At 34.9% G+C, this 26696-nt stretch overlaps 1 protein-coding gene across 2 annotated transcripts in view; it reads right to left on the minus strand.

Moving 5' to 3' along the window:
• Positions 1–26435, minus strand: part of LOC134538461 (splicing factor 3B subunit 3) — a 143526-nt gene extending 117091 nt beyond the window's left edge. Inside the window, exons 1-5 of one of the 2 annotated variants that reach the window (XM_063379792.1) lie at positions 26326–26433; positions 19795–19985; positions 12734–12990; positions 8112–8282; positions 3014–3186 (exon numbers count right to left, since the gene is read on the minus strand). In XM_063379792.1, the coding sequence (XP_063235862.1) occupies positions 3014–3186; positions 8112–8282; positions 12734–12959 (570 nt within the window). In that variant the 5' untranslated portion in view covers positions 12960–12990; positions 19795–19985; positions 26326–26433. Of the gene's footprint in view, positions 1–3013; positions 3187–8111; positions 8283–12733; positions 12991–19794; positions 19986–26325 lie in introns of both variants that reach the window. The other variant, XM_063379791.1, reaches the window with a different exon arrangement.
• Positions 26436–26696: the final 261 nt, after the last annotated feature.

A 26696-nucleotide genomic window follows, 5' to 3' on the forward strand; every position in this document is an offset into this window, starting at 1 on the left:
CACGGTCGTGACGCCCAGATCTAGAAGAAATGCTGTCATTTCTGCGACATCACCCTGTTCCAGTTGACCTGTATTTATTAACATCGTAACTTCGTGCCACGTTGATAATATCGTGCTGTCTCCTTCTTTACATTCATTTTAATAACCTAACAAACCGTAATAACTAACACAAAGTTACACTGTAAAAGCAATAGTTCACAAGTTACAATTAAGACAACCCTTTAAAATTAGAAAATTAATTAGTACACAAATACACGGGATGTTTTCGGAAAATCAGAAGTCGTTTTGAGCAAACAAAAACAAGCGTTCAACATGGCTCGGGCCGACACACAGTTACGTAGGTGATTCATCCGCAACAGCTTGCAAAGTCATCTGTAAACAAAATAACTTAACTTTTGTATATATTAAACAATATTACTCCAGGATCTGGAAGTAAAAATATGTGAAACATTTTCAGCAATATTTATCGTTATTTCAGCTGTTCAAAATTACATACTAAGGAACTATTTCTTCAAGTGTGTAGCCAACATACCGATAAATATCGTTGCCACGCGTGTTTAAAAACTTACATATAAAATTAACAAATACAAATTATTTCAGTATTCATATACACGTACGGAAACGTAATAGCTTGATAAATTATGTCGTCCTATTTTGTTTATTTATTTGTCAAACAAATTGCACAATAGTAAACCAAATATTCTTAGTTCCATTTTTCAACAGTTCTTCCCAAAAGTACGAACTTACCATGCGCCGACTATAGCATTTACTCAGCAACAATGGCCCCCCACATTTAAGATTTCTAATACTGTACGTTTTAAATTTCATGGCACAAAATGGTGTTAATTAGTTTTTTCATACAGACTAAATTTTTACCAAAATTATATTTTTTTATCACCATTAAGCATTTTCTAATTTGCACAGCAATAAATAGCTTATCGCTAGGAATCCCCCCCCCCCTCAAAAAGTACATCAATCTTTCCAAATGAGGTGTTAAAATAAGGCAAATGTGTCAAAACATTTTTGTATTATTTCTTACAATTGGTTTTCTTTAACTTTATTACATAAATTTTTATAGCAATGATTTAAACAGAATTCTTTTCCTAAAAAAAAATTGAATTAAGTCTACATCTCAATAGCCCTCAAATTTTAATGAACAAAATTTGTTCTTGTAACACTAAAAGCCACGCACTAACTCCTATTATATGACAAACAGGACAGAATGTACACAATATGAATGTTTTTAGATGTTATAAACTGAACTAAGTAGCACGTCGAAAAATGTAACTCAGGGTAAGATTGTTTTGAATACGAAGATTTTTCTTTGCACTTTAAAATTATTAAAATGCAAAATTAAACAAGGTAATTTCTTTGAAATTTCCCAGCAAGCAGAATTTTTTTCAATTGATTAATTACATTTGTATCACATCCCATGGCAAAAAAATGTAGTGTAAAATCAGGTTTAGATATAATATTCACATTAGTTTCACATGTAAACAAACTCATTCCCCTTCTTCACAAAATAACAAAAGATAATTTGCAGACCTGCCAACATTCAAATTAAAATAATCATGAGGTCCTCGATAAAAATTTTTAGGCCCATAAATACAGTATAGATATAAAAAACAACAAATGAGAATCTTTAAATTTAAGTGACATACCTGTACATATGTTACATGGTCTCTGCTTCAAAATTTATTTCTACAAATTATAGGTTGCAGATTTAATTTATTGAACATAATTTAGCGCTGTCGTGTAGTAATCATGCAGGGCCGCAACTAAAAAAGATGTAAAATAACATTCTGCTCGTGTAACACTATTATCATTTTCACAGCAAAATTAATTTTTTTATTGGAAGCAATACACTACACGTGTTAAGTTGTGTTTTTTTGTAGCGACATGTTTCACAATGTCTCCTCTTCCACTATGCGAGATAGAAAAATCAGCACGGCACACGCTACAAAACGCAAAATTGCTTCCTTTACGTGACTCGAGTATTGATGGAAACTCGTTACTGTAAGCTTTCGTAAAACTTGTTTTGTAACTTTTACAAACAAAATCTTGGGGCCCCAAAAAATCATGAAGAAACACTATTTTGGCGTGAGGGCGTGAGATGGACCTTAAAATCGTGAGCCTCACACCAAAATCGTGAGAGTTGGCAGGTCTGAATTTGTATTGCTATGCAATGCCTACATATCACGTGTGCCATCATTCACATTATCAAACAAAAAAATTACATTAGACACATTGAAATCAGAAAACATCAAAACTAATGACTAAACAAAAAAAACCTCTAATGTATTTTGACTCTAGTACCTATAAATTTAAGACATTAGCAATTTTCAGTTTATGTCAGGAAAGAAATTACAAGTTCCAATTCGAAAAACCTTTAAATTCTGAATTATTTTAATTTAAGCAATATCTATTTAACACTAACAAAATCCAAGTATGGAAACTCTCTTAATAAGAAAGCGAACCTAAAAATTTACTTACAATCTTGTCTGGGAATGACATGAACCAAGAAAATGGCACAATAAAAACCAAAGATCTACACAGATATCAATTCTTGGGATATAAATGAGATAATTGTAACATGTCCACCCACTTGGTCAGTGGCTAGCATGTCTGGCTGGGTTAGATTCCCGGCCAGGGAGGGGATTTATTAAAACTCCCTGGGTTCTGGACCGGGTGTTTGTGATGTCACTGTCACCTTCAGTGCATCAAAAGCAATGGCAAACCACCGAGGAATCATCCTGCCCTGCCAACACCATGGCATGGCCTGTATTCATGAGATCCAGTAATTGGTAAAACTAATCAACATCACGAACAATACAACACGACAGCATGGTACAGTAATGTCCCAAACCTCGTTTCACTTCGGTCAGGAGTATGATCCTAACCAAAGGCGACAAGGTGGAAATGATATGCGCACCAACATTCCTCGCACACTGCAGCAGTCGGCGTGCGAGAACTCAACATGGTGCAACGAGCCAGCGCTGGCACTCCTGCTCACCTCGTAGTCTATCTCCAGACAGGCGAACATGGGGTTCTCAAAGCCCACGTCCACCCCGACAGTGTGGTACACGAGGGTGTTGCTCTTGTGGGCCTCCAGGGGCGACGAGATGGTCAGCCTGGCCTCCGCGTCTCTGTTCATTATGTACACCAGCTTCTGCTTCTCCACTGCACCTGTTGCACACAACACCTCCCATTCTCAGTATTTCATTACACATTAATATTTAAAATACATAATGGAAACCCTGGAACTAAGGATAAGCAGTGGTGCTGGGACAGCAGTAAGGGGGTAGCGGATTAATGATTGGTGTTGCTGTGTTGTGCTGTGGGATCCAAGGGCATGCCCATATATGCTCAAGCAGACCAACTTGCCTTTGAGACAATGGAAAGTACAGTAAAACTCGCTTAAGACGTTCTCACGTAACAAGTTTTCCCGTTTATTAAGTTCAAAAATTATTCCCTTGATAACTTCCATATATCCCTGTTAATATTTCCCTTTCATAATTTTTGTCTTTATATATGCTTCCCGCATATAACGTTCAGCATTTGTGGGAAAAAAATAAAATATAACGTATATCTTTAAGCTTTTGAACAATTTTTAAGGTTAATTTTTAAAAATTTACATATTTCAAAACGTTTTATACTATATTGGTCCGAATAAAAGGCGACCATTTTTACATAAACGAGTGATACGAAAATTGGAAGTCGCCTTATTTTCGTACCCAAGACGTCAGCACCGCAAACATTAGTTCCAAGCTGAAAGCTACAGTAGAAACATTGTTAAACAAAATCTTCACGATTTTTTTATATTAACTGTATTCAGTTTTTAATATAATACTCTGTGAATATAACACTATGTTGTTTTATTTGCCTTTGCGATAGCTTGCGTTATCAATCTATTGTGAATTTGAATTACAATGAACAGAAAATATTTCACTATCAGTTTTAATGTCAACGTAAATATTCACGGACCTAAATCAATTGAAACACAATAATCAGGACTTAGAAGATTGTGGCAGAAGAGTTAAATTTTTCAAGAACATAAAATTCATTATATTTTGATGAATTTTAAATCATATGTTGCAGATATTTGTTGATTGTGAACCCCTGTAGCTAAACAGATGCTGCAGTAACTTAGCAGTTGCAGACTAAACATGATAATTTTAATACCAGGTGCTGATATGGTGTTGGTGTCTAAAAGAGAAAGGGGGATTAGTAACAGAAATATTACAATCAATACTTGTAAGGTTTTTAAATGTAAATTCTCAGAAAATGTATGTATATTTAGACTTCTTAAAAGTAATTCCTTAGTTTCAACTTTCATAATTTCATTCAGAAAGAAAGTAAAACTGGGAATTAGAATCAGAATCCAACCAGGAATCAAGGGAAATTGTGGAATTAAATCAAAGAAATGTGGAACTGACACATCCCTACTGCTTAAAGTAATTTTTTTACAGCAGATGCGTGGAATAATGGTAAATATTAATTTTGTTTAAATTAATTTTATGAATTTGTGGTTGGAAATTGGATTTTTAATAGCTAGCTTGTATTAGTTTTTAATAATACTGTCAAGAGTAGATAACAATAGTTTAGTAAAATATCTGAGCAGTGCACGTGAAGTACATTAAACTGTGCCATTTTGCCACATCTGTTGTCTACCGGCCAGATAGACGCTCGTGATGTGATGGCTGGAGGAGGATAAAAAATAAAAATAATTCAGCCAGCGTTAGTGTGTGCGCATTCTGTTGGATGCGTTAAGATGTGTCAATGATTCCCCCCCCCCCCCCTTCTCATCTGTCAGTTAACTGGCACTTCATACAATTTTTAAGTATTATCTAGACAATATTTTTTGTGAGAATTTCCACACCCTTTCCCCAGACCAGTTTAGTAGCACGTGCAGTTTTTTTTAGAAGCAACTGACAAAGTGTAACTTGCTGCATTTTCAATCTTCAGGAAAAAGATGGGTAAAAAAAATGTAAAACAGACAAAGGGAAAACGGGTATAAAAAAAGCAATCTTTTTTTTAAGTGCTGACAAGCTGAGACAAGGAACTAAGACTTCACTTGTATCTATAGAACTCTACTCAAGAGACATATACGTTGTGACCCATGTTCAAGAGCAACCCTAATGTTGAAGTTAGCTGTAAGTCCAAAACTATAGATGCAACCCACCTGCAGGTTAACATGGTAGCTGATCAGCGTGAAACATCAGAGCATGATTCAGATTGCTGAGAGACAATATCGGCAGATTAATCAATTGGAAATCTATCAGCATAGCTCTTGTTAGGACATAGGTGTCTAATAAAACAGAAAAATGTTAATGAGAAATATTCCAAAAGGTTTCCATGGTAATGCAAAAAGAAAATGCCTCATTCCAGGAGTATTAATTGAAAACAATTATCAGTCAAACAGTCCAGTACCAAAAGCAAAATTTAATTTTTCTTATATCAGGTCTACCCAAGACATTCAACAGATATTTCTAATAAATAGTTTACTGTAAATATAAGTAGAGTGGAGTTAAGCATGTAGTATCATCTCAACTTGGCTCAAAAGTCCAGTTAGATGTACTCAACGACATTCAACAATATTTACCTTTATCTGCAATACATATTAGATGTGTAACTAGCACAAAATCATGTGTCACTATTTTGCAAACACTTTACAACAAAACCTCATTTACTTTCATCCTATTTACATAATTGTTTTTAAGTACTCTTAATTTTAAATATCACAAGTTTAGATTAAAAGGCCTGATGTAGTTCAGATTGGTAACAGCCAACTAACTCCAAAATGTAAATATCTAGTTTAATAACTTAAGCATAATTTTTTCCCACCACAGCATCAAGTCACAGAATTGATTTTCAGCACAAGGAAATCTACTATTCTGAATTTATTTGTATAACCCAGTTAAATGCTACTTTATTAGTAAATATTAGCTTGAAATTGTGTGCCGTTTCAGTGCCACTTTCAGGCACAAATGTACGAATTTAAATTTAATTTTTAATTTTTAAAGAAGGAAACCAAATAATAAATTTGTAATTTTTATTTTATTAAATATTGTTTCCATTACTGTACACTCCGACGTAATCTTGTGCAACCCAGTGCACCTGCGCTTGTTCGCAGGCTTCAAACAGATACTGTTTGCTGACGATTTGCGATCGCAGCATCCCTGTCGCGGTTCGCGTCACGTCTTCCCTATGTAACAGAACGACTTTCGCGTTAGCGAACGCTACCCCAACCCCACTGCTAGCAACTTTCATTTCTCGGAGGCAAGCATACGTAAGGGTTTTGCAAGCACGCCTCTGGACCAAGTTACAGCCAGCGGCGACGCCTCGAGACAGTCCACATGACGCCTTTCCCAGACGACTTAGCAAATTTAAACCCCCCTTCCCTCATCACCCACCGGTGGCTTCGGGAACTCCAACCCGGAGCATCAACCCCCAGTGAACCCAGGCGGGAACATTGCCTCCCCGAGGACATTCCCACTTGTCAAACAGAGCCATCAGCGAAGTCTAGCGGCGGGAAAAATCCCTAACCTTGCTCTGAGCGCTGGTCGCGAGCGCGCCCACTGCACTCTAGCGGACGTGTCTGTGACCCTCCAGACAGATTCTCGTCTTGGCCACCAGAGTGCAATACTCTTCCCTCCCATAAGAGACAGCTTGTCACAATCGACCTTGGCAGCAGTCGCAGTGCGATTGCGATTTTAGTTCGCCTACGACTCGCGTGAGCGCAGCGAACAGGTTGTAGTCTGCTTCGCCCCTTCGGGCATATCCGGACACCTTCGGGCAATCACCACCACCCCCTTCTTTGGCTGGGGGCAGTTGCTTACTTTAATTAGGCGCCCCAACGCCATTTTTTGGAGATTCGGCGGGCAGCATCTGGTCTGTGCGGACCACGCGTCGCGATCCGCGAGAGTCAATCTCTGTTGTTCGACCAAGACTCAACACTACGTCATGTAGTCACCAACGTCAAGGCATAGAGGCCTCAATCTTCTTAGTTTTAAATTTTGCTGCCCGCAATAGTTTTTTTTGTGAATCTAAATTTATTTCATTTTCTCTAACCATGATTATCGAGAACTTCCGTGCCGCGAGCTGCTTTCCCTGCTCCTGGAGGCAGCCGACATGAACTTCACCCCGCTGTTTTGGGTAAGTTGTCGTCATCCCTACCCCCCCCCCTTTTTTTTGCCTTTCACTGGGCATAGTCTTGCCCAGGCTTAGCCGCCTGTTAACCAGTCTAAGTAATTTGGGACTTTGGTTGCAGGCGGGGTCCAAGTTGTGGTCCAATTTGAGGTCCAAATTCAGCCTCCAAGTTTAGCTCCAAATTCAGCCTCCAAGTTTAGCTCCAAAATCAGCCTCCAAGTCGAGCTCCAAGTTCCAAAATTAGCTGCAAGCTGCAAGCTCCACTCCAAGTTTAACTCCGAGTTTCTACTAAAAATGATTTCTTCTGGACGTTAATCTGCCGAAACCTCCGGTGCCAGGACACAGGACATAATTAATTTTTTTGAGCCTGCGAGCCAATTTAAAACCAGTATTAAATTCAAGAGGTATTATGTTGTTACTTATATATGTATTTTGTTGCCCCGGGGCTCCCTCCATTTTGTAATCAAGATGTTTTAATACCAATGTAATTAAAAGATAAAATCAAACGTAAATTAGTTAAGTAAAAGGGCACTTATATAAATCAAACCACCAGTCTTGTTATTTCAGTAGTATTCATCCCCCGATTCACATAGCCTACTAGAGTTGCTAGGAGGTTATAAATAAAATTCTTTTATACGACGTCTGGGCACCTCTGTGATTATCGTTGTTTTTGTTTTGTTTTCTGGGCTGAAGCTTCTAAGGCCTTAATTATAATTATTCACTTTGAGTGTTTACCTGCAGCCCAGCGTTCGTAATAATTGTTAAAAATAAAAAGGACAAAATAACAAATTCTATGCTTTAAATTTTAAAAATGCACATTACCCAATTCATAAAGGATAACCTTTTTATACTCTAACCCCAACAAAATCCACAGTAACCACAATAAAACTGTTGCACATCTTGTGATATTCCCTTGTGAATCACCCCACCGACGCAGACAATACACAATCACCACTACTTACTAATCATAACAGCTCTGCCTTTCGGATCAATAGCCAAGTGTTGGCCCGGGACAATCCTGCGGCAACCACTCTTGCCAAACGTCTCTTGGTGGACTTTCTCCAAGACATTCTTGGCTGGGACGTATTCCAAGATGACAATTCTTCCAGAATCTGATCCAACCACAATGTAATCTAAAAAAACAAAAAATATAGAAATTTTAAACTCATAATTTAAACCGACATTAGGGCATAAAATAATGCAAATGACTGTTGTAGAGTGAGTTCAACCAGTACCTAAAATGCTCTCAAATATCAGAATTAATTACATTGTCATAAATTAAAGTATGCTGATTTACAAGCGCAACATACATTACCACCACTAGCACATCATTGGTGTGGCACAATGACGGGGAAATATGATGAACAGGAGACAGGTGAAAAACCTTGGCGCGGGCAGTCACGGAATGGGTGCTCGTAAAGGTGGATGTGAAAAATGTTTGGCAAGTGTCGAATGCTCACGAGTGATTTTGTAGGCATCTATGCCTTGATATCAAACAAGACTTAAAACATTTTGTGCCTTTTTTTAAAATTTCAATATTTTAGCTATAAGAAAGACAATTGTTGGTTTAAGAACGTTTTGTGGTGCTAAAAAATGTTCTAATTAGAACGTTCTGATAAGTCTTGTGGAAAGGAAATTCATATTCAATTTTAAAGTGATATAACAGAATATAATTTGAATTATTGAGTTGTATAAAGAAGTTAATGTTCAATAATTATTACAATCAAAAGATATAACTTCGAGAATTATTAATATAAGACTTTATAGTCATAATTCCTTCTACAAACTGATGTTGTAAAATAAGGGTTTAAATGCTGTCAAGGATAACTGTTCTTCAAAGCTTGCTGCCCTTCATTATCTACTTTGTCCAAGTGTACTAAAAATAATTTTTGCTCATCTCTACGTTGTGTTACTGCTCTGCAAGTACTATCTACAGCTAGATTACACAACCGGGTGTCAACTCTGCATGTTTTGTTTGTTCGGATAATAATTGTAATTGTCTGTGTTACATACACTATTTATTGACAATCTCCATCTCAGATACATATTAGAATCACAGGTAAATATATTGTAATCTCACATTGATGCCCGACTATTTTGTGAACTTCTATGTGGGACAATTAATTTATGTCTTTACTGCTAAAAAAAAAAGTAACTAGCAAATATTAAAACTGGTACCAATAATGCTATTAAACAAAGTCTTAAAGCAATTATTAATTTTAAATAATAATTACTATATTCCAGAATAACTTTAAATTTGGTTACAAGTTATGTTCTAGTCTGGTGTGAGGATCATTCTAACCAAGTATTTTGGGGCAAGGCTCTTTCTAATCAAATTATTTTGAACAATATCTAAATAATAGGGGTGTGAGGCTTATTTGAGGGTGTGGCTTATTCCTGTAAATACAGTACAGTTTTATTATATGCAATAGTAAACTAATATTCACTTAAACTGAACTAAAGGTACATTTAAGTATAGAACCAAAAACAGTAAAGAAAATTACTAGAACAGAGCCTAAGCAGAGCACTTGTGCCAAGGCTTATTACCAAGCAACTGGGCGTAGAGTCCAGCTCCAACGATGCTTTCCTTGAAATATTTTTGCACTTTTTACGACTTGCATGTTACTAAATTAACAAGCAAGAGATACAAAGTGCATCAACCAACACAACATAACAATGGGTGCACATTTCAACATACATTACATACATAACTGATTGTAAAATGTTTTCCTACAGTACCCAATACACAGTTCATACTGCCATATCCATCAACAATGCCAGTCTTAAAACTAAAACAAACTTGTTTCATCAAACTGAAACCCTATATTGTTACCAATCAGGCCAAAGATAATATACAGTAGAACCTCGATGATACGTTCCCGTTTCATACATTTTCCCGTGTCATACGCCGATTAATATCGGTCCCGCCGAAAGTACTATATTTACAATGGTTTACTTTCCCGGAACATACACTTATAAAACCATTAATTTCCCGTTTCATACGTTTTTACGAAGCGGAAAAGTCCTAAAATTCGCAAATTTTTTTTATATTCCTCCTTATAAACTCCGTTTTAATGCTTTTATTTTGAAAAACGATCATTGTTTACATTTGCAAACGTAAGAAAATAACTTTATTACACCATAGATATGGATAGTATCAGGAAGACTGTGCACTTCGCTAGTAGCATCTATGGCCAGCACCAAGCGAGACTAGTGGCGCAAACAAGAAATGATCATGAAAATGGTGCACGTGCTTTACCAAGGCACGGATCTCATATTTTGTGCAGTCATTTATCTTTGAACTGAATATACCCGTTTGTTATTGTTTTTTTACTATTGGATTGTTTTGTATTTTACGTTTCTCAAGTTAAAATTTTATTGAAAATTGTTCTGTTGCATAAAGTTGTTTGTAAAATGTAATAAACAAGCAAAAATTTCTGATTTTTTTTTACAATAACCTAATTTTTTAAATTTCTAATTTAGGCTTGGTGACTTTTCCCCCCCTCCAAGAAAGGACTTCATAACATTTTTTAAGGCCACTGTTTCTCATGTCAGCTTTACTTGATTATGGACTGTATTTTACATTTCTGGTGGTTTTATTATATATGTATAATATAATGATGAATTCATATCTTTCATTAATGTAATGCAATTATTTACACATATGTATTTATGTTTAATATGGCATTGTGCTGGTATGCTAGATTGGAAAAAAATTTCATTATTGCCATTCCCTTTTCATACACTTTCCCGCATCATACACCATTTTTGTGCCCTCCGTTGAAAAGTGTATGACAGGGGTTCTACTGTATTTTATTGTGGATCAAAACAATACAGTCAAACCTCATTATTACAAACCTGAAGGGACCATATTTTAGCACTTTGTAATAACGAGGGTTTGTATTAACCAAACTATTGGGATATTATGACAAAAAAAATTGATTGAACTTTTAATGCCTATATTTACAATTATTAAGAAAATTATACACACCGTTGGTAGTATAAGCTGGCATCACTACATGCATGACAATATGTAAACACTGAATAAAACAAACACAATGCAACACTTACAGAATAAATCATAATACAAACTTCAATAAACTTGCATTCATGACACATTTTCAATTCAAACATTTGGTTTAAAAAAAAAAAGCATCAATTCTGGTTTGCACTATCTTTTTCTTATACCTAGGCATTGTTTACCACATTTAACTTTGGTCATATCTACTGCTGCCAACTCCCTACACATAGTTTTGCCAACAAGATTGTTGTGATCCTTAAACCGTTGTAGCCAACCATTGCTGAAATTCCTAACCTCAATGCTAGGTAGTCTGCCTTCTTCTGAATAATAGATCCAGAAATTGGCAAGTTTGCTGCACGCATTTCTTAAAACCACTGCAACAAGGTGGCTTCCATTTCTTGATGTTTTGGGCCTCGCATTCTTTTTCTTGTTGATAATCTGCACGAACTCGCAAAAGCCGATTCAATCTTTTCACGATTTTTTAATATTGTCGACGATGATTGCGGGATGTTAAATTCTCTCGCAATTTCAGTTTTCGTTCTCTCTCCATTGTCTACTTCTTCTATAATTTTAACTTTAACTTGCAATGTAAGTTCGTTGCGTTTACGTTTCGCAGTCATATTACAAAACAACTAACACTCAAAATTGAGGTTAAGATACACGTGCGTGAACAATGGAAAATATCAGAACTTTTTTCCATAGATTGTTTAAACTTCTACGTATGTACACTTCCGACGACTAATAATAATAATAAGGTATAGAGTTCTTTCCTTTTCGTTTTCAGTTTACAACATGGCATCTTTTCTAGTTTAGTTACTAACATCGCCACTAGAGTTGAACTTTTCATCTTGTTTTTCGACCATTTTGCGCTGTAAAATACATACATGTTCTTTGGAGAAACGTTTGTTTACATGACGGTTATGAAGACGATTTACTTTAGACTTAGGCGGTGAAATTCGTATTAACCGTTTACTTATACACGTTAACAGCTACTTGAGGGATCAAAACAACTTCGTAATTCATATTAACCGTATTTTGTATTAAAAGTACTGAATAGCATAGGAAATCATACTTTATTTTCCGGGACTGTGAAAGTACTTCGCATAAACGGGAATTTCGTACTAAGCGGATTCGTATTTATGAGGTTTGACTGTACTGTTGTTTGTGTAATGCTCAAAGTTAATTTTTACGTATATTTTTGCAAACACAAAAGTTATAAAATTTGACCTATCTTACATTTTTTTCCCTTTAAGTTATAGTAGACCATCAGATGGGTATTAAATATAAGACAATATCTACCCATCCTTCGGGTTTTAAAACCCTTTAAATATTACTGTATTAAAATAAAAATTTTCAACCAATCTATTCTTAACAGATCAGATGTGTTGGAAAATGTTCTGCAAATATAAAACATTTTTATGCAAATTTTTTTTCCGTTACCAACTATACAATTTAATAGTTTGATGTATGCTATACTAATTTATTTTTCTTCACATTGCTGGGTCCCACACAATTTTTAAATAAGTGAGCCATCAGGTGGTAAAGACTGACAGGAGCACTGACCCTTGGTGCCGCCCGTGAGCCGGAAGGACATGAGCGAGCGCACGATCCCGAACACCTCGACGGTGTACAGGGTGTGCACCTTGCCCGTGTTGGCGTCCGGCCGCAGCAGCTCCAGGGACTTGCCCCGCGACACCAGCACCTCCTGCTGCTTCGTGCCGCTGAAGTTGCCGTGCACCGCGTGCGTTATGCCCGTGGCGCGCTGCAGCGTCAGGTTGTACAGGTGCATGGTGCCGGCCCCTCACACCCCTCGCTGCCGCCTGCAGGCAGTCACCGGTACATGTACATTAGTAAACTTCAACTACCTTCTTCCCATGGCACATCGCTTGGAGAACAGAGTTGCCGAGAGCATCCCAGGTATAAAAAAAATTACTCAACTACACCACTATGTGACAGATATAACACACTGTTTAAAAACATTGTAGGTTGAATTAGCTTTGCTTCTGGGTTGTAGCAGTGTCCTTGGCTAATAATTCACCGACGTTTCGGTCAGCATTGCAGTCGCCATCAGGGAGAACCAGAACTTGGCTTCAGCAGGTAACTGCTCCCTGATGGCGACTGCAATGTCGACCGCAACGTCGGTGATTTATTCACCAAGGACACTGCCACAACCCAGAAGCCAAGCTAATACAGACAATGGCCGTGAAAGCCTGCGAACATTATTAACACTTTGGGTTATTTGAATGACTACAGTTTTCTGTTCCTCAAACACAATTACCTGTAGGATTTCAAAAGCCGTTTGAGAACCCCTGTGCTAAAGGGAGCTTGTGGTTCACAGAATCACAACTGCCACAGCCTGAGGCTAGGCAAATCTGCATGCAAGCCGCACCGAGGCCACAAGCCTTTGAAATCCAACAAGTATCCAGAACACCCAACAGTGTTTGCATTCCCTTCAATGCAAGGTGCAGCTCATTTCAGACTCACCAAGGCACGCCCAATGGGTACCCAGGCTTTTAGAAGCACCTCAGAAACATGATTTGGGAACAAGGTATTGTCATCATGAGACTGACAGCGAGCTGAGAGTTTCATCACAGGCACTTCTACACACGCATCGAGGCAAACATTTGAGAAGCTGCACCAAAATAAACTGTTTTGCAAGTTAAAAATAAATTGACAATCCATACCAAAATTTATAAAGAAAAAAACATTTACGACTACATTTAATGCGTCAATGCACTAGCAAAGCAACTATAATAGTGATGCGTTGGTTGTCTTTTTTTCCAGTTTTCACTCCTCAGTTGTTAGAATAAGCTCTCTTAAACTTGATTGACTTAAAATAAAAAAATTCACTGGTTTCCCTACACCAAAACAATCCCCAACTATTTCAACTTTTTCCCCCGGTCAGGTGGCCACCCTGTTACATAGTTAATAACTTCTACTGCCTTGAAATATTTTAATGAATGTAAGTTGCAGTTAGTAATTTAAGGGAATAAAATTTTCTACTTACAAATGACTAAAAAAATAGGAGTAAATGCAAAATATGGAGCAAAGGGCAAGACACAAAGCTGAATGTCAGGGAAGTACAGATGTATAACATGCTATAGATGCTGTCTCTAGTCATACTAAATTAAACAAAATCTGGTTTTAAAAACTACGAATGATGATAACATTGAAAGCAAACTACAATTTGCATAAACTGAATATCAACAACAGCTGTAAGCACCTCAGAAACAATTTTTGGGAACAGTGTCTCTCCTCATTATTGTCAGAATGAGCTGTATTTCATCACAGGCACTTCAACGCATACAGAGCTAGAATTATGCCTTTGCGCTACTTTCCTTTATCAAAAATAGGGCTTTTTAAGTGGAAAAACTGGAAATGAATACATACACTATGAATTTCTTTAAAACAAAACTTTTTTTAAAATTTGATTAATACAATAGTAAAAATTAAAATAATTTTTTGTGTATTTGTTTAGTTGTAAACTAGTTTTAAATAAAACTAACAAAAACAAAAGCGCAAAATTATGACCATAACCAGACAAGCAATTAACCAATTTATAGTGCATTCCTTCTTATCTCAACTTTATGGCAGCAACTGTGACAAAAAAGGTGGTAAGCTGGAATGAAGGTGTCCACAGATAACCGAAAAACAGTTACAGCAATGAAAAAACTGTTAAATAAATTTTATCCTGAATATCTAGACCATGGTTTCCCAACCAGTGGTACGTGGCAACATTGCAGGTGGTACACAAATAAATGCTGTCAAGTTCCATTGACCCTGATAGATAATGGACAAAAAACAAGTTTCCCTCTAAAAATAGCTGTTTTTTTATGTATTTTAATTTTTGAACTCCATTTGAAATAATTGTCTTAAATTGTGGTTTGAGTTGTTATACATAAAACAGCCATATTGCAATAGACATTTCATTTTTTCCTAAATTTCACAAATAACGTAGCTAAACTAAAAGATTAAGCAGGCCTAGAGACTAGTGGTACACCAACAATTCTAAAAATATCAAGTAGTACACAGTTGATAAAACTTTAATAACCCCTGATATATACAAACACTGTACCACCCACCCCTCAAATTAACACACAGGAAAACGAGATAATAAAAACAGCACTATTCAAATACATTTTTCCATCAGAGAGTATATTTATCAAAATAATTAGTTATCCAAACAATTAACAGTGCTTGCTGACTATCATTTTTAATCGAGACACTACTCCTGTTAAAATTAATTCACAGTACTAATATAAATGCTAAAAACATTTGAAGATTTAAATAAATAATTATTTAGAGATTAAACTTAATTAAATTTATATTTCACGTTCTGTGTTGTTTACGCAATAAAGCTCGGGCATACATTCCTAAGTATGAGCTACCAAACAATTCTGAGTTACAAAATGTTATTAATATAGGAGATATGTTTTACTTATAATTAACGTAATGTTTTCCATTATCAGAAATATTACTAATATGATATTGATGTTAATGTAATTCCCTAATGTAAATGTGTTTCTGCCATGATTTGCCACTAGCATATCCTAGTAGGCGCGAGGTAAAATAGCACTGAAAGCTTCTGCCTCCGATTACAATGACATGTGGGCTGGTGAACACACACTGGCGTCATCACAAATAAACACACAATGAAGTAAATAGCTATTCAAAAAAGAGCAAAATAATGTTTGTTGATTCATGTTGCCACTGTGCACGCATGGAAATAAAATCAAATATCTTTTTTTGTATTTATGCATGGTTGCTACTAGCTTGGCATTTCAAAATTCCCAGACATTTCCATACATAAATTGAAAAATTCCCCTGACTTTTCAAATACAATCTTGCAGCACCACTTAATGTCAACACTTTCTGCAGGAAAAGGTTGTAAATGCCATTCAAGTAACCCATTTTCATATTAAAAAAATATTTAGCCTACACCAAATTAAATTATATAATAAAACCTATTTTCTCGGAAGAAACTACTAGCACAAGATTTAAACTGCACTTATGTTTTTACTCAGTAGAACTCATCCTATTAAAATTAATTATTGGTCACTCTGAAGGAAAGACTTATTTCTGGAAAAAAGTTATGTTGCATTTTATCCTCACTATTTACAACCGTCCAAGTTTTTTACCAGTACAGTAGTTTACCACTTTGAGTGGTTAGGTTAGCTTTTATATAATACAATTGGTGTGATATAATGATCAGTTGGAATAGGTTGGGTACATTTATATTTTTTTTTAAATAGCGTAGACTAGGTTAATTACATTAAAAATACTTTGAATGTATTTGAAAGATTATGAATTACCCTTTCTACCTAAGCTAACCTAAAATTTTATGTTAAAATGAAAAGAAATAATAGTACTAAACTGGGAATCACTTAATAGAATAATGTGCACAGCCAAAATTGTTAAGTAATTTAAATTACAAATAATATAAACTATATTTATTTCATGTTTACCTGAAGTGGCCGGTTTCACAAGTTGGGGTTACCAGATTCCAATTGCCATTTTCCTCCCTACCAGCATCTTATGTACAGTCTGGTTATTAATTTCATATATTTTGTTTAATATTAACACACATGCCCTAACCTTTCATAAATTTCTCGCTATTAATCCATTATTGTAAATAAATTCTGTGATGAATTATTGACACACGCCCATACCTGCCATCTTTTTAGTTTGGTCATCAAGAAAACTTTTAAATTGGAAAAATGTATCGTAAATCAAATGCGGAAATTTTTTTACATGCTTTAGGTGCGATTATTTTCTATTTTTCTATTCCATTTGGTTTCTGCTAATTTACTAATGACATGAAGGGCATATTGATGGCCTAGAATGAAAGCCTCATACAGTCAATATTGTAAATGTACTGGGAAACTAAACCTATCCAGAATGTGCCAATTTACACAGCATGCATATGAAAAACAAAATGATCAAGTACAAAACAAAAGCAATAGTATTCACTAAACAAGATTACTTAAAGACATACCTTGCTAGATCACATGTTTGTTACACTACATATTTCAGTCATCTCCTGATTATCATCCTTGATGCAATTTTAAGACTTAGAATGTGCAGCAGTTGCCTTCTTTGCTTTACCTAATAAATCTGAGGTAAATCTTTGTTCATAACAAACACAATTCCTTGATTTCAACACAGAAATAGACTGCAAAGTTTTAGATGACATGGAGGACCTAAATTGGGTTCTGTTTATTTTACCATACTGTAAATGCGTTCACATTCTGAATTTACTGTGGGGATTGACAGAATTGATAGCATTTGACAAGTCTGTTATACTTCAGGAAGCCATCTACTTCACGAACTCTTGATAATTCAGCCCACTTGACATCAACAGTGCCTGCTTTCGTCACTTCCAACCCCGAGTGTGCAGTACTGGTGAAAAAGCTATCATCATCTTATTTTCTTCCTCAGAAAGCACATTTTTCCTATGCTTAGGACTCTTAACGTGTGTAGTTATGTCGGACCTACCTCCATGAGCAATACTAAAATCACACCGGCACACTGTGCAAAACACAAAAGTATCTCCTTTTTGCGATTTCAGAATACACGAGAATTCGTTGTTATACGCAGCACGGTAAGCCTGAATATATTTCTTGTTGGCTAGCTTACTCATCGTTCCCATCACGTAAATACAAACAAAAAAAAAACGGTTGCGCAGCACTACATTGGAATTACGAACAATAGTCAGCCATTTTGGAAATAATATAAGGAACAAGGAACAGACCAAGGAGGTAGGGCTGTCACAATTGTGGTCCGTTCCTCCATTTAAGGAAGCACTTTTACGTTGCGTTAAGTGAAAAACAAACGTAGAGCAGTCCAAACCATATACAAATAACTAACTATCTCTTGTTTTGTTTTCATTCCGCCTTCCGTCGGTGCGTCGGTAACATGGCCGGGACAGTAAAAGTTGGCAGGTATACAGGGCTGGTACAGTGAATGGTAATAAACCACCACGCAAAAATTAATCCGTAAGATATTAAAGACGTCCGTAAAATAGTATTAAAATCCGTAAAACTTACGGACAATCCGTAAAAGTTGGCAGGTAAGCACGCCCATCAAAATAAATGGCAGCATAGTAAATTAACAGTTTTAAATCAAAATGTGTTTGCAAACTATTACCATCAATTTGCCTCAAACTACTGAGTAAAGAATATCAAACACATATGTTAACATGCGTAAATGTTCCCCCCCCCCCCCTTAAACTGTGTGTATACAGAGAAAAGCCATGAGAAGTCACAAGAAAAAATCAACCAAATTTTGAGATTTTAAAATTTTCAGAATGTTTTAGGTGTCTAAACATCAATGAAAGCCATTTTCTTTTTTCACTTTTGTTAGCACAAGAATAAATTCCAGAAAAACATTATATACCCTTAACATTTTCAAGAATTCCTTGACTTTTCCCAGTTTTCTAGTCCTGTAGCAACAATGTTATGGTTTATCGAAGTGGAAAATGGCCAGACAACCTAACTATATCCCTATTTCTTTTCATTTCAAATATTTTGAATTATTCTCAATGTTCAGAAATCAGCAGGATCATATGAAAAATTGATTTTATTTGTATGTCACAAAACAAAAGATTAAGTACAGTGTTGTTTACTTGATACTAGCTGCAACTTGATCCTGTGGTTCTCCAGAGATCTTTAGAAACGTAGCGTAGCCGAGGCTATTTTCAAAAAGACAGGGATATTTAATGTCCGTACATTACAGCTGGGGGCCAAGACTGTTTTCCATCCTAATTATTTCCATTATAGAGCAATGTTGAACAATTTAACCTGTGAGTGACTAAGAAAACCATTACTTCAGGAATGTTAAAAGCACCTCAGAAACATGATTTGGGAACAAGGTATTTTCATCATGAGACTAACAGCGAGCTGAGAGTTTCATCACAGGCACTTCACGTATATCAAGAACAAGCAATCTGCACATAAGCTGCAATAAAAAATACTGGGTTATTAGTCAAAAATATCATTAAGTGATTAAATAAAAAATTCATTAAATATTTTGGTAAATATGTAATGTATGGATTATTATCAAAAATTTTTTTAAAAATCTGAAATAACCTTCATTATATGCTCTTTTACTTCCTCTTTTCATTACAGCCTGCGGAGATAAGAAATTCCAATTACTTTGGGAGATATCGCCGTTCTTATTTTGCAATAGAAGCCCTATGTAATCATTCGACCGTCACAATTTTTTTTTTCTGTGCGTGCGTGAATGCCTAAATAACTGAAATTTTTCATTAGGTAAGGTTAGTTACATTATAAATACTTCAAAATAACAGTAAATTAAAAATAATATCAATTAATTTTACTTGTATAGTTTTAAGTATTTATAATGTAACTGACCTGACCTAACAAAACGGGACAAAGGTAGATTAGGTCAGGTCAGCTACATTATAAATACTTGTTAACTGAACGGACATTAAAAATAATTAAATTAATTTTAATGGTTGTTTAGTTTTAAAGTATTTATAATGTAGCTGACCTAACCTAACAAACCGGAACAAAGGATTAACAGTAGGAACGAACGTAATTTTTTTTACGCACAACAATATCCAAACAAATAAAGCATAAAAATTTGAAACGTTAAAAACTCACCTAAGTTGGAGGCGGGTACACTTCCTTTGCCATAAGTAGGATATGATGTAGTCTTTCACCTACGTCGCGATACCTTCGACGGAACATGAATTCCGCAAGGTACGTGACGTAGTGGTCAACTCGTCGACCATATCGAGGTACATTCTGCCTTACTTCCCGCCAAAGTGTGTCTATTCTTTGGGTGTTCGCCCCTGTGCCGGGATCAACAAAGTTCATATTATGATTAACCTTCAGGTGAAGATAATCATGCAGAGAAAGACAATTAAAAGCACGCCAACAGTCGCTTATAATTGTTGTTCCAGGCAAAATGTACTTCTTTATCACGCGCAGGAGCGTTATGCTAGTACGATCTTTGACAGGAATGAGAAAAATATCACAATTTCTCTCGATTCCGCCAAAAACCCACCCCTTATTGTTCTTACGCTTACCAATTTTTGCCTCATCAATTTCGACAACTTTCACAGGCCCACCCAATTTCCCTACATTTACGTCCAAACTCCACTTAATTAATACTTCCCTACAAAAGGACGCCCAATCTACGACGGTTTTCAAACTGACATTACAATTCTTCTGAATGAAAACAGCATTTAAGTGATGAATAATCGTTTCAACCGAAAGTCTACTTTTGGAAAACCACGTGCTGGTTCTGAAAGATTTTTTGAAAGAACAAGTTACCCTTTTAATTCTTTTACTGGCACGAGTTACCGTTGTTTGGTGACATTGAAAAAAATTGCTGTCCTCTGCCAACTCAATTACCGTCCCACATTGGTAGCACTTTACCTCACTACTTAAAACTCCATGATCAACTAAAAATTCAAGCAAAAATTTCCAATCATCACACAAATGCACAAAATCGAATACATGCAAGGTACACCCGCCGCATAGCTGACTATTCCCAGAAACACAGGCCATTTCAAAGACAGAAAGTAACACGATAATGATACAATTCCAAGAACGACTACAACATCTAATGAACAAACAGCGGAAGTGACTGTTGTAATTACACATCGTTTTGAACAATAAATGAATAAATCATCACCTATTGGTTCATTTGAATATTGGCCTATCACGAACTATCACATGACAACATTATCCAATAAAAAACAATTGATACTAGTAAACAAAAAACAATGGTGAACGCCGTGTGAATGTACAGGTATAGTGATTAAAATTTAAAAATTTGATATCTCCAAAAGTAATTGGAATTTCTTATCTCCGCAGGCTGTAATGAAAAGAGGAAGTAAAAGAGCATATATAATGAAAGTTATTTCAGATTTTAAAAATTTTTTTGGCGATAATCCATACAATACATATTTACCAATGTTTTAAACCCGAATCAAAATTTCAATAACGATGTTAACCTTCACTCCCTTCTTGGTTCGTTGTCAACAAGAGAAATATTAGATGCATTACTTTTCATAACTGCTACAACTTGAATAGTAATCATCTTATTGAAACCACTGGCATAGAGTTCTTTAAACATTCATCAGAAACCTTTACTGCTTACTACAGGCACTACTAGCATTATATATTTGTGTCTTAATAAGCAAATGTTTTTCAGAAAGTTATGGTCAGGGCCAAGACGTTTCCACTTCAAGAAGTTAGTTGTGTTGGAGTTGTGTTGATAGTTGTCATGGAGGTGCCCATTGAAAAATAATGAATATAACTAACACTAATCGAAGATACAAATAATATTTATTCAAAATTCTATTGATTTTAATATCAGACCTGCCAACATTCAAATTAAAAAAATCATGAGGTCCTCGATAAAAATTTTCAGGCCCATAAATACAGGTTAGATATAAAAAACAAATGAGAATCTTTAAATTTAAGTGTCATACCTGTACATATGTTACATGGCCTCTGCTTCAAAATTTATTTCAACAAATTATAGGTTGCAGATTTTATTTAGTTGAACATAATTTAGCGCTGTCGTGTAGTGATCATGCAGGGCCACAACTAAAAAAGATGTAAAATAACATTCTGCTCGTGTAACACTATTATCACTGTTCACAGCAAAATTAATTTTTTATTGGAAGCAATACACTTCAAGTGTTAGTTGTGTTTTTTTGTAGCGACATGTTTCACAATGTCTCCTCTTCCACTATGCGAGATAGAAAAATCAGCACGGCACACGCTACAAAACGCAAAATTGCTTCCTTTACGTGACTCGAGTATTGATGGAAACTCATTGCTGTAAGCTTTCGTAAAACTTGTTTTGTAACTTTTACAAACAAAATCTTGGGGCCCCGAAAAATCGTGAGGAAACACTATTTTGGTGTGAGGGCGTGAGATGGACCTTAAAATCGTGAGCCTCACGCCAAAATCGTGAGAGTTGGCAGGTCTGTAATATTGAGCAAATAAAAAATTAATACTGATTTTGGTAAATATTTACAATCGCGGTAGATGCCAAAAAAAATGCTAAATATCTGAAAATACTTTTATTCTGTGCCCTTTCACTTCCTCTTTTCAAAACAACCGGCGGAGGTAAGAAATTCCAAATACTTTAGGAGATATCGAATTTTTTAATTTCATCATATGTAGAGTCGCGGTAGATGCCAAAAAAAATGCTAAAAATCTGAAAATACTTTTATTCTGTGCTCTTTCACTTCCTCTTTTCAAATCAACCGGCGGAGATAAGAAATTCCAAATACTTTAGGAGATATCGAATTTTTAAATTTTCATCACAATACCTGTGAATTCAGGCGGCCACCATTGTTTCTTGTTTACGAGACGAGTATGATTTTTTTTTCCGCGACGTAGGTGAACGACTACATTGTTGCTTGTTTAGGAGTATCTATTAAAATCTGAAAATACTTTTATTATAGTTATGTTATGTTAGCTACATTAAAACACTTTAAAACACTATGGACGGTTAGTTAGGTTAGTATAGCTACATTAAAATAAACAGATAAATATAAATATTAATAAATAAAACCGAGGTTGGCCGAAGGTAAATGGTTCGGGTGTAATCGGGAATGGCAGAACTTTATGTGCGTCTTGATTTACCGTTCGTGAATGCCTAATTAATTAAAATGGTCGATTAGGTCAGGTCAGTAACATTATTAATACTTTCAAACTAAGCAGACATTAAAAATAATATAAATTAATTTTAATGGTTGTTTAGTTTTAAAGTATTTATAATGTAGCTGACCTGACCTAACAAACCGGGACAAAGGATGAACGGTAGGAACTCACGTAATTTTTTTACTTAAACACTTATTACTTGCGCAACAAATAAAACATTAAAATTTGAAACGTTAAAAACTCAGATACGTTAGAGGCGGGTACATTCCTTTGCCATTAGTAGAAAATGATGTAGTCGTTCTACCTACGTCGCGAAAATAAAAAATCATAAACGTAAACAAGCATCAATGGTCGGTTCATCTACGCGGGAAAATAATCATACTCGTCTCGTAAACAAGAAACAATGGTGGCCGCCTGAATTCACAGGTATTGTGATGAAAATCTAAAAATTCGATATCTCCTAAAGTATTTGGAATTTCTTATCTCCGCCGGTTTTAATGTAAAGAGGAAGTGAAAGAGCATATAATAATAGTAATTTCAGATTTTTAGAATTATTTTTCGCAAATACCGCTACTCTACATGTTCAAAATTTAAAAATTCCATATCTCCTAAAGTATTTGGAATTTCTTATCTCCGCCGGTTGATTTGAAAAGAGGAAGTGAAAGAGCATAGAATAAAAGTATTTTCGGATTTTTAGCATTTTTTTTTGCATCTACCGCGATTGTAAATATTTACCCTGATTTTTATAATTTAATATTTGAAAAAAAAAAGTTTTGGTAATTTTCTTATGTCGCTGCTTTCCGTGAATATAATTAATTCAAAGAACACTTTTTTGAACACTAAAGATATTCCTCTATTGTAAAAACAGTGTTTCTAAATTCAGATTGGGTTTTGGAAATACCTGTGCATTGATACTGCCGCCACCAATAATTGCTCTCCGATATGGGACTGTGTGTTTGTTTACATCTTTAGACAATATAAGAATTCTTTTAATAATAAAAGTAGTAATATTCCAAGCAGACTGGAATTATAATGAAATATTAATGTTTCTACTAAAGATGTTTTTCGCTTTACCAGCGTGCACATTAAGAATAATAAATTAAAAATGAAAAGTTAAAACCACAGGGTAGAAGCCAAAATCAGTTGTCAAACATAAACCCAACAATGAACCTAATCAGGTATTATGGACAACATGACAGCAAAGACGAACACTCAAATATCAGATAGCAACAAAATACTGTGGAATGAATTTAGTTATGAAAAAATAATAGCACAGAAAACCAGAGTAGGCTAACAAGACGGTTTCAACAATAACCTTAAATACATGAAGACAACAAAACCTAGACTATGCAGCAAATATAGTGAAGACAACACAAAAGGTTAAATACGAGTTATAAAACACATTTTAATTTTTCAACTCAAAGTTAACTTGGTAAATATTTACTTGGGCAGTATTTCCGAAAAAAAAAAAATGTTAAAAATCCGAAAATACCTTTATTTTATGCTCTTCAACTTCCTCTTTTCATTAAAAGTGGCGGAGGTAAGAAATTCCAAATACTTTAGGAGATATCGAATTTTTTAATTTCAACATATGTAGTTGAGCGGTATTTGCGAAAATAAATGTTAAAAATCCGAAAATACCTTTATCATATGCTCTTCAACTTCCTCTTTTCATTAATAGCGGCGGAAATAAGAAATTCCAAATACTTTAGGAGATATCGAATTTTTTAATTTTGCAATACAAGACCTGTGGAACCATTCGCGCGGCGCCATTTTTGTTATTTTGCCGTGTGTTCGTGAATACGTGAATGCGTAATTAATAAAATGGTTGATTAGGTCAGGTCAGTTACATTATTAATACTTTCAAACTAAGCCCACATTAAAAATTATTTTGTGAATTAATTTTAATGGCTGTTTAGTTTTAAAATATTTATAATGTAACTGACCTGACCAAACAAACCCGGACAGACGGCGAACAGTAAAATGTTCGATTAGGTCAGGTCAGTTACATTATAAATACTTTCAAACTAAGGTGATATTAAAAATGTGAATTAATTTTAATTATTCTTTAGTTTTAAATTATTTATAATGTAACTGACCTTACTTAACAAACCCGTAACAAAGGATGTACAGTAACAACTCACGTAAATTTTTTTGTTACTTATTACTTGCGCAACAATATCAAAATAACAAATAAGACTTTAAAATTAGAAACGTTAAAAACTCACTTAAGTTGGAGGCAGTAATTAAACACCGTTTTAAACAATAATTGAACTAAATAATCACGTATTAGTTCATTTGAATTCTGGCCTATCATGAACAATCACGTGACATCATTATCCAATAAAAAAATAGATACTCGTACGTAAACAAGAAACAATGGTGCACGCACGCCACAGGAATGCACTGGTTTTGTGCTGAAATTTAAAAATTCGATATCTCCTAAAGTATTTGGAATTTCTAATCTCCGCCGCTTTTAATGAAAAGAGGAATTTGAAGAGCATATAATAAAGGTATTTTCGGATTTTTACCATTTTTTTTCGCAAATACCGCTCAACTACATATGAAGAAATTTAAAAATTCGATATCTCCTAAAGTATTTGGAATTTCTAACCTCCACTGATTTTAATGAAAAGAGGAAGTTGAAGAGCATAAAATAAAGGTATTTTCGGATTTTTAACAATTTTTTTCGGAAATACCGCCCAAATAAATATTTACCGTTAACTTATCTGTCAATTGGCTATCCATCAGATTAACGAGGTTATCTGAACCAAGCCGAATGTTGTCACTTGGTTCGTTTGGTTTTTATTTATTTTGAATCTAAACCACTGTTACATACATATTTTAAGCTATTGTCTTGTTTTCACCTCTGGGGAATTGTGTATTGCTGTTGCATAAGTTAGTAACTCAGCATTAAACTATAATTTCAAACTAATCCTATTAAGGTAGTTGTGGATTTTACCTTCAATCATCTATGCACTAATACATCGTCACACAAAATGTTTTTTTGTGAAAATTTTCAGTTTTTATATTGAAACACACTTGAACTAAGTTCATGAAATTAAGAATTAAAATAAAAACACGACTAAGCATGGTTATAGGAAAATTATTTTATTAAATAAATATAACACGTACAACTAAAATACTTTTAGATGGATCAATAAATGTTTAAGGATACCACGAAGATAGACATAAAACCCACATACTAATACAAACCAAGAACCGAAACGGTGCTTGTGTCTAGCTGAGCACACACGCCTTAGAACTGGTACGTAAACGAGAGGAAAACCGCTAAGATTCATTTAAGACGCAAAAACATAGAAAATAAATGAAATAATGTAACCGAAAATTACGATAGGTAAACAGGGGTTTACCAACGAATGACGCTTCATTCAACAAAGACCGCCAAACAAAATTACTTCGAACTAAAATACCTAAAAAAAAACAAATAAAATATTCACAAATACAAAACGATAAAATAGCTACCTTCTACAAATAACTTACTCAAAATGAAAATCACTCTTCTTAAAGCTTCATCCAACCGGATACATTAACATCTCTTCAAACCAGCGTCCATGCAACGTCAACCTCACAACATCAAGAAACTGAGAACGGAAAAGGAAACAGATTCTTAACTACTCAACCGACAGAGAAAGAAATAATGGGCCACTTTTATTGTTGGGCCAGACAAATCGATAGTGCTGCTCTCTAACGACCAGTAATGTAAAATAATATGTGAAATGTGATCAAACAAAACAAATTGAAAATGTAAAACTATTCAAATTATTATAAATCTTTTTCTTTATAAATTATGGAAAATTAAATTTCCAAAGGTTTTTTTTAAATAAATAATTTTAATGGTAATTTGACGATCT

The sequence above is a fragment of the Bacillus rossius genome, chromosome 13 (assembly GCF_032445375.1).
Source record: "Bacillus rossius redtenbacheri isolate Brsri chromosome 13, Brsri_v3, whole genome shotgun sequence".
In the NCBI taxonomy this organism is placed as follows: Eukaryota; Metazoa; Arthropoda; class Insecta; order Phasmatodea; family Bacillidae; genus Bacillus; species Bacillus rossius.